We start from the raw sequence: 10,211 nt of genomic DNA on the forward strand, positions 1-10,211 counted from the left end.
TGCAGCCACGCCTACCCAAGTGGCCACACCCAGCCAATGGGCCACACCCAGCCAATGGGCCACACCCACCCGGCACCCGACAATGCATAAGTGGGTTTGGGGTTGCAGTTTGGGCACTCGGTCTCTAAAAGGTTCGCCACCACTGCAATAAACTATATTAAGGCAGACTTTTCTCTCCCTTATAAAGTTATCATTAGCCCTGCCTGAAGTATAAAGGCCTATGCCCTTATTACAGTATAAATAAATAACAAATTTGTTATAAAATTTATTGTAAGGATTAAAGATGTTGTGTATCATGTTTCTGTTCCAATGTTAGATTTTATTAACCAGTTAAAACATGTTTTTATTAATAAATTTTCAGCAAATTTACTAAGTCATAGTAACAGTTTTAAGATTGTAAAATCAAGTGGCATTCTTAGAAAAGAAAATGGCATGTTTACTAGAGCCCACTCTTTTTTTGTACCTTCGACTCAGTGTTGACCTCAGACAAGTCCCTGCAGTTTTTTTGCATGATTTTAAAAGTAGTTTGCCATTGTCTTCTTCTTCCTTGGCTGAGAGAGAGGGACTGGCCAAGATGGGACTAGAATTCAGAGTCTCCCAGTTTCTAGGCTGGTGCCTTAACCACTTAACCAATTCTGCTAGAGAGAAGTTCCCTGATGATGGGCTGTAGCAAGAATCCAGAAGCTCAGAAGACTAAACCTCTGGTCATGGTGACCAAGCCAGATTGGATCCTGCAACATTATCCCAGGACACGTATATTTGCCTTCATTCGCCTTAACCACTACACCAAACTAGCTCTTGATATAGCTTAGGGCATCCTAACCCTAAGCTGCTTGTTCACAAATGGTAAACTGGAATGATAGAAAATATCCTGAAGTCCAGCTGTCAGACAGCTAGCTGCTTCACTTTTTGATAAATTATTATCTTGTGAATGATAGAAGCAATCATTTTATGGCTAAGCCTCCCATAATAAACCATCCTGAGTTAGCACACAAAAATGTTATTACCAAAATACCAGCTCAGTCAAGCTCAATTGCACAAGGATAGGAATGTGCAGGCTTGCAAACAGATTGGAAGGAAGCTCCTCGCTGCTACTTGTTATTTCAAACCGGCTTCCATGAGAATTTTATGGGTTTCTGCAAGAGACTAAGGCAGGAAAATGTTCACTTGCATGCAGTCAACTTTCCATCACTCAAGCTTTGCTTTTTGGTCAGGGATTTCAGAACTTTTTTTGTCTTTTTAACCAAGAGGTTAGACAGCCTGAAAAAGTCTGAAAATTCCTGGGAATTCTAAGTATTTTCAGTCTTCTCCATGAAGAAAAAGGAAAGATGCCACCACTTTAGGCAATGATTAGAACTTGAAACAGATGCATCTTTTTTTAGTCTCAAACAAAAGCTTGCAACGTTCTTTAATGAACTGTGGATAGATGCTGCTTTAGGAAGCATTTTCAAACCAGACACCTCTGGTATTTATAGGAAGCTTCAAGATTCTCCTGATTTCAAAGAAACCTCCGATTCAGCTTTATCAGCTTTGTTATACTACTGAGCTTTAAGATGCAATTGGTTGCTTTTGGGATTCTTTACAACTAGGGAGGGAGTAACTTAACTGAGCAATTTTCAGTCCATGCACTTGAAAAGAACAGAAAGTCCTAGTTACCCACCAGACTTTAAAAGGGGGGAAAGAGAAGGAGGAATTTGTTATGACTTTGAAAGTGATACTTTACAAAACACTATTTTCTGTTGTTTTCACTATTTTTTCTTTGCCTAAAGCTGAAGCTTTAAAACTTGGAAGCTTTTTTTCTTGCAACATATGTTTCAATGCCATATATAGCTAATATCCTTTTTCTTGGTATTCTTATGCTAAAATAATTGATATCCTTAGTTTATAATCTCTGAAGATTCTTATTCTAATGTTAAATGACTGCATCAGGAAAAATATCCAGTCTGTCCCTTTATGTGTGTGTGTGTGTGTGTGTGTGTGTGTGTGTGTGTGTGTGTGTGTGTGTTAAATTTTATACTACCCTTGGCCATTTTATCCCTATAAACTCAGTCTTGGTTGCCACACTAGACTTTTCACAAAATAAAGTACATTCTGCTCTCCAGGAAATTGACCTTGATCTGGTTAAAAATAGCTCAGCAAACAGAACTATTTTGGACAATAACTTGAGAAAGCTTGGACAGTCAAATATAAATGGAAATTCATATGAATATTTCATCTTTCATTATCATAGTTACAAAACAGATCTTAGTAGATTTTTTAAAAAATAAACTCTCACAATACCTGCAATGATATCATCCATCTGTTCCAGAGCAGCTTCAAGCATGTGACTAGCATCAGAAGTCATGTTTTGTAGCTTGCTTGGATCTCGTTTTCTTAGTCTAAAAGGAGAGAAAAAAAGTTAACACTTACTTATTTGTTTGATTTGATTTCTATAGCTATCCATCTCAATAGATGACTTAGGGTGGCATACATCATAAGACATAAAAACAATTAAACAGTGCAAAATAAATATGTATGGTACCAAGTAAAACTGGCACTATGGATGTTAATACAATAGGACCCTTAACCACTTGGGGCTCCAGCCACACAACCAAGTCTTCACAGTCTTGTAAAAGGCCAATAGGGTCAGGGTAATCCTGATATCTGAAGGGACAATACTCCAGAGGGCAGGGGCTATGGCAGAGAAGGCACTCCTGGTTCCCACCAGCCAAAACCCCTTGGCTGATGGGGCCTGCATGTGTCCAATCTGTCTGATAAAATTGGATGGACAGAGACAACTAGGAGAAGATGATCCCTTAGGTAACCTGGCCCCATCATGTAGGGCTTTAAAGGTGCCAACTAGCACCTAGAATTGCATTTGAAAATACACTGACAACCAATGGAGCAGTGGTGTTATGTGAATTGAATGCCTGGCACACTTTACTCCCCATGTAGCCAGATTCTGCACTTGTTGAAGCTCCCAAATGCTCTTCAAGGACAACCCCATGTAGAGCACATTGTAGTAGTCCAGATGACAGTTTACAAAGACACGAGTGACTATGAGCAAATCAAATCATAACAATGTAGCTATCAAATCGTAATTTGCCATCAACAGAAGCCATTTAATTTTAATGATAAATACATATGTAAAAGTAAATAATCAGATCATATTCATCCTTATAATTTATAAAAGCAGTGGATTAAGTGAACAAGTAGAAAGCATATAGAGGACTACAGAGGGTGGCAGGGGCAACCATTTTACCTTAAATGGTTGTCTGAAGGCTGGTCATACTCATTAGAAAACCCACTACTGGTAGATGGCAGTTAACCGACAGAGAGTGTTTTATCTTGTTGCTGTCATCCAGTGATCATCTGGATTTTTTTCAGTTGAGATATGGTCGGGACAATCTGTTAAACTGTTTTACAAGAAGGCAAATCCATCTCTCACAGCAGCCATTTTGTCAGAATTTCTATGCCACGATCTCATAATTCTAAATATATCCACCCACTTCTCCAGAAAGGTTGGTTGATTGCTAGAGCTTATTCTTATTCTAACCCACCCACCCTCTCTCTGAAGAAGAAGTACTGTTTGCTCAAGAGGAAATTTCTACATATTTTGCTATTACTAAGCTACAGTGTTCGCCACTCATCCTTCAGTTGACAGCAAATTGTTACAGTATGACATTTGTTATACCCATTGCCAATCTCTATTATCTCTGTTTCTAGCCACCAGACTTTCTTACAAATTGATGGATAAATATACCTAGCAGATTCTGTCCAGCCAACTATCTTGGATGGTGTCAGTGTAAGGGGGAAAATACTACTTTAACCAAGGATAGTTTAAGGCTGCCTCTCTCACGGAATGTGGGGGCGGATGAGTACAGCCAGGACACAATTATGCTTATTAAGATGGTCTGCCCAAATACTTCATGAACCCAGAAGAATGCAGAGCTTCTCCGTGATCTGGAAGGCAGTTCCATCAAGTGTCCAGTCAGCTGCTATTGAGTTTATACTACCACAACAGGTTAGTTGTAAATTGTCTTGAGAATAATTTGTTTGAAAAGATATTTGAGTTAAGCCATTAAGGTGTTGAACTAGGAGTGGGGAGGCATAAGTTGAACTCAGGGACCAAAAGGTTAGGACGCTGGGCTGATGATTGGCAGGCTCACATTCAAGACCCTGTGTTGCCGCACAACATCACACGCTCCAGCTCCTGCCAACCTAGCAGTTGAAAAGCTGACAACTGTGACTAGATAAATGGGTACCACTTTGATGGGCAACTTAACCAGGACATGAAAGGAGCCCCCAACTGGGGGTTCCCTGGGAAATGGTGATATCACCGTTTAACCCTTTCAATCTGGAAGCGCTTTGGCACTCCTGACATGACTGTAGTAGTAGTTGTAATCCACCCTCAGCCTAGAAGGTCACTAAGCTCTTGCTCATCACCCCTCTACTTTCCAAGGTTGCTGTTGCCGTGGGGGGAAAAGGAAGACAGCACCATGTTTCCCAGCTTGAATTTGTCAACTCTATTCATTCTTGAATGAAAAGCAAGATATAAATCTAGCAAATAAATAAAGCATGTAATTACACCTGTATAGTCAATAAGAAAGATTCAAGGTGAACTGAATTATTTTATAACACACAGTTATAGAACCCAACACGGAGTATTTCTTATATTGATTTCTTTTTTAAATAGAGAAATGTCCTAAAGTTGCTCATTGCTTTCTAAAGCTCAATTATTAATACTTTTACTTATTTTAGTTTGCAGGGTGGGACCTAGAAATAGTTAACTGGAGTTTCTTTAATGTTTTTCTCCCCTCCTAGTCTTGCTCAATCCCAGATTTGCAGAGCTCCTCAGGTGGCACAGCCTCCAACACAATTTTGGCAGAAGCATCAGACATTTCTAGGTATGACCTCCAGCTTTCAGTTTGCTGTTCACAAGCAGATTTAAAGTTCATTTCAGGAAATAAGATTACCAAAACATTCCTTCTTTGAAAGAATTTGGCACCCTTTTTTGTTTTTCCCCTTTAAGGGGGAAAAAAATCCCCTACATATCAGTAGATGTGTGTGTGTGTGTGTGTGTGTGTGTGTGTATGTTTTCTGAGGTTTTCGCGGGTGTTTGTATGTAGGTCTTTGGTTATTCGGGTTTTCTCGTGCGTAAAATTGGAAGTGTCTTGGTGACGTTTCGACGAAGTCCCATTCGTCATCTTCAGGCTGGTGTCTTCAGCTTCAGCACGAAGCTGAAGACACCAGCCTGAAGATGACGAATGGGACTTTGTCGAAACGTCGCCAAGACACTTCCAATTTTACGCGGGAGAAAACCCGAATAACCAAAGACATATATATATATATATATATAAATTAACTTATTAAATTATTTGGGCTGTTCTCCCTGGCCAAAAAAATATAATTTATGCATCTCTTATATTTATGTTATGTGGCATTCCGAATACTGTATTATTTAACACAAGCCTATGTTTACTCAAAAGCAAGTACTGAGGTTGAGTGGGGTACAATACCCAACAAGGAATGTTGAGTAGTAGGAAAAAAACATTTTAGTAATCTTTACAAAGCTCCAATGAAACAACTTAGCAGGATATTATTCTTTTATAGGGCAGAACCAAATCTTGCACAAAGGCCACCTAGAGAGTCAATGGTGACAGAAACTAGAAACAGAAAACATTTTGTTCTCTTAGCCGCTGCACTATATAAAGCACTCAAACTGTTGTAATCAAATCACAGATCAAACTTCGTTGGAGTAAGCCTTAAGGCTTTCTATCTTGTATAACTCATCCCTCACACAGGCAGCAGGCACTTATTTGCATAAGGCTATTTTATGCCAAACATTTTCTTCCACAGGTGCAGAACGTAAACAGGATCAAACTAGTTGGCACTATCCTACACAGAAATTATCCAAAATATCTTCTTTGCTGCCCATTTGTATGTGTGGAAACTCCTACAGCTTCCAGAACATCTGTTTCCCCAAAACCAAAAATAAATGGGTAGATGTACCCAACAAAAATGTAGTTTCTGTGAGTCATTTATTTATTTATACCTGTTATTATTTTATAAATAATTCAAGGCAGTGAACATACCTAATACTCTTTTCTCCTTCTATTTTCTCCACAACATGCCTATGAAGTGAGTTGGACTAAGAGTAAGTGACTGGTCCAAAATCACCCGCCAGTTATTCAACAGGACTAGAACTGGTTTCTAGGCCAGCATCTTAACCACTAGAGTCTACTCTAGACCAATCTGGTGAATCAAATCTTTAGAAATCACTATTATAAGTACTGATATAATTCTGAAGCATGAGATAATTTTGTTTCCTGAGCATAAATATTTCTTTCCTATTTCTTTTCTTTTTTTCCCCTGCAGATATGCTGGAATTTTGATTACCAGCCATATATCCCAGTGTCTGAAAATGTAAAAAATTCTACTCTCACCATACTTGCTCTGAACAGGTCAAAAATCAATATTCTCAACTGCAATTATTTAGGCCACCCTTTACTTTTTGAGAAAAATAAATAAGCCCAAGAAATAATAGAAATTGTTACTCTTGTTCATAATGGCTATCGTCACACTTCTGAAACATTCAACAATATTGAATTGGATTATTTTCACGGCAATACAAGAAGTTTAGCACTGGAACTTGTTTTTTCTCTCTTTGCATAAACTGAGAAGTGGGTATTGCCAGAACAGCAATAAAATGATAGGGCTCTATGGTAGTTATCTAAGCCACCCTGAAGACTGAATTCTAGCTTTTAAAACTAGCTGTCCTGGAACGGTCCTAGAGAATACTATCCTATCAATTCCAGTTTAGGAGCATATTTGTCTTTTTTTAATATAAGAAAATGATCGGCATTGATCTTGTATGGGAAAAATTTAAGTAGCTATATTTGTAATCAGAATGAGACAAAATTTATGAAATATTTAGTCCATTATGAGGGGGTAATTTCAATATTTGAGTTAGGTACCTTATACGTATATAGGTGCAGATAGGTTTTTGTGCTTATGTGCATACTAGTTAACTGTGGTGTTTTTAATACCTAATGTGATAAAACCTGCACCAAAAGGGATTCTACTGCAAGTAATATCTGCAGCAATTTTTAAGCAGGTACTTAACTCAGCTATGCAAAAAAACTCAGCTATGCAAAAAAAACCAAGGGGTCTTATTGTCCCTGCCTGAATGTTTTATAGCTAATTGTTGGAGGTTAACAACAGTGGAAATAAGTAAAGAAAACAGCTCCCAAGTTAGTCCATTAAGCCAAAATAGTCAAAGAAGATGACTATTTGAGATGATGAGGTGGAGTGGATGTTTCAGTTAAAGGTTTGTTTCCCAAGTTTGATTACCCCTTCCAAGTGTTTGTGATTGGGTAGCTGGTAATGGCTTGACAGCAAAGGTAACTTGAGATGACCGTTAGTGCTCCAATCACAAAGATATCTGAATTAAGGAAGATCTGCTGACCACTGATTTCAATCCCCCTCTCCACCACAGTATTTGAAGCAAATGGCTTTATTTTGGCACAGTTCCTAATGCACCACTGTCTGTAATGCTCCAGTATCTGGGAAAAACAAGTCAAAGCTGGAGTTTCAAGAACATTTTGAATTGGGATAAGGCAGTTTATAGCCATTCATTCCAGCTCATGTCAGCCTGTCATAAATTGTTTTGTTTTAACTGTACCTTAAAATTCAGCTTTGCCTGAGATGTAGCCCTACTAAAACCCCTTATAGGTAACCCGTTTTAACTTCTGTCATTCTGATTTATACGTTTTAACGAATACAAAAAGGCTAAGCATAACATGTTTGGTGCCAGGCACAATGCAAAAAGAACTTCAAATATGGATCTAGAATAGTAGCCTATAAACTGACAGCTAATAAAAACAAATAATCTCAAGTTGGATAGTTAAGCAAGTATATTTGTTTGGGTCTGTCGATCAGGATTCGAAGTGAGTGATCCATATTGCCAGGATCTCTTTTCAGAGAGCACTTCTCATTTCCTGTTAAGCAGTATTACAAATAAAAAAAGTGTTTTTGGTAAAGTAGGCCATTTTACTAGCTCATCCATCTGTATTATTTTGGAAAAAAAAATCTTACAAGGGTCTAATGACCATAGTTCATTTGAGCTACCAAGGAAAACAAAAAGGATTTTGCTATACTTGAATAAATTCTCTGCCTAGAATATATAACAATATACTCCAATTTTGATCTGATTAGAATAATTAGGATCAGAGATATTAAGGGAGTGCATGGAATAGAAAATATAGAGCAGCACATTCATCCAAACCATCACATCAGCTACAGTTTGACAGAAACAAAACACCAAATAGTTTGGTTGCTTCAGGTTTCAACTAGATTGACCCTCGGTGTGCAAAACACTTGCTCTTCCCTCCTCTCTGCTGCCACTAGCATCTGGCCATAATAATCTCAATCATACGGGATACAGTTTGACCATAATACACTCCACTCAGCTGGCTCTGCCAATTTCACCATCTCCAAGATCCCCCTCCCAGCAGTGTTGGCTTTTTTCCATTCTGCCATCCCCCCCCCCCTGCCTGCAACCATCACCAAGTTTCAATTTGTATCCAGAAGTAGTGGCCTTGTTTTATTTTGTATAGGGATGAAACCTACCAAAAGATGGAAGTTTCAATTCAGGCAAAGACTATCTACAAGTTTTGTTTCGTGCACGAACCAGTTTGTGCAAGGGACATTTTGCACATAACTAAAAGTACTGAAATGATGAACTCAAGTCCTTCAAGATCAAGCTGTGTCCACCCTGCATTTTACCATAACTAAACAACGTGATATTGGCATATAAACATCCTTGATATTGCCCTCAGCTCCTTCATAGGGAGAGCGTTGAAGTTGACATGAGTACTGAGATACTGCTTATATTATATATTATGTTCTTGTAATATACCATTATTATTCTGCCATACAGCATCACAGTCTGGTTTGGAAGCATCACTGCTTCAGACAGGAAGGCGGTGCAGAGAATGGTGAGGATGGCCGAAAAGATCATTGGCAGTTCCCTCCCTCCCATCCAGAACATAGCACATAAGCGTTGCTTGAGCAGAGTCCATAAGATCATCTGGGACACTACACATCCTCTTCATGACCTGTTTTCTTTGTTACCTTCTGGAAGGAGGCTCCGTGGTATCCGAAGCAGAACATCAAGATTATCAGTTTTGTTCCATACAGTATTAACCTTGTGAACATTAAAGCTTCCTCCTACCATTTATGTATTCAAGATGGACAGTGATTAATATTTATATGTTACTTATATGTAAGAGTGTAGGTCTATACATGTTGTATATAGTATGTTTAAATGTGTGTATGTGTACACTTTGAGCAAGCAACTAAATTTCATTTTTAATGTGTGTCATTGTGCCCACAGTAAAAAATGACAATAAAGGTTATCTATCTATCTATCTATCCATCTATCTATCTATCTATCTATCTATCTATCTATCTATCTATCTATCTATCTATCTATCTATCTATCTATCTATCTATCTATCTATCTATCTATCTATCTATCTATTATTCACACTATACATATATTATTAATATATATGGTTGAGACTGTGTATTTATATTTGTAATTATACCTGCTCCTTGTAGGGCAGCAAAGAGGATAAAACCTAGTGGATATCTTGTGGAGCATCATCCACTTGGAGATCAGATTGTCCCCAACCCTCCTGGCCTTTTATAAGGCATAAAGATCAATCAATCAGAATAGAGCTGGAAGGGACCTTGGAGGTCTTCTAGTCCAATCCCCTGCTCAAGCAGGAGCCCCTATACCATTTCAGACATGTGGCTGTCCAGGGTCTTGTTAAAGACCTCCAGTAATGAAGCACCCACAAGGTCTGAAGGCAAGCTGTTCCACTGGTTAACTGTCCTCACTGTTAGGAAGTTTCTCCTTAATTCCAGGTTGCTTCTCTCCTTGATTAGTTTCCATCTATTGTTTCTTGTCTTGCCTCCAGGGCTTTGGAAAACAAGTTGACCCCCTCTTCTTTTGTGGCAGCCCCTCAAATAATGGAATACTGCTGTAACACTGCTATAATTGTTGGTCATCATCTTCAAAGCGCTCCATGGCATCGGACCTGGATATCTCCGAGACCGCCTTCTGCCGCAGATTACCTCCCATCGGCCGGTACGCTCCCACAGAGTGGGTCTCCTCAGGGTGCCGTCAGCCAGACAGTGCCGGCTGGCGACCCCCAGGGCGAGGA

The 10,211-nt window shown here is 38.8% G+C and overlaps 1 protein-coding gene across 1 annotated transcript in view; it reads right to left on the reverse strand.

Moving 5' to 3' along the window:
* Positions 1–10,211, reverse strand: part of PPFIBP2 (PPFIA binding protein 2) — a 112,026-nt gene that overhangs the window by 97,188 nt on the left and 4,627 nt on the right. The window contains exon 2 of the mRNA XM_029284874.1: positions 2,281–2,378. Within this exon, the coding sequence (XP_029140707.1) occupies positions 2,281–2,344 (64 nt within the window). The 5' untranslated portion in view covers positions 2,345–2,378. The remainder of the gene's footprint in view (positions 1–2,280; positions 2,379–10,211) is intronic.

Source organism: Protobothrops mucrosquamatus, unplaced genomic scaffold, assembly GCF_001527695.2.
Source record: "Protobothrops mucrosquamatus isolate PMUCROS unplaced genomic scaffold, P.Mucros_1.0 scaffold1047, whole genome shotgun sequence".
Classification (NCBI taxonomy): Eukaryota; Metazoa; Chordata; class Lepidosauria; order Squamata; family Viperidae; genus Protobothrops; species Protobothrops mucrosquamatus.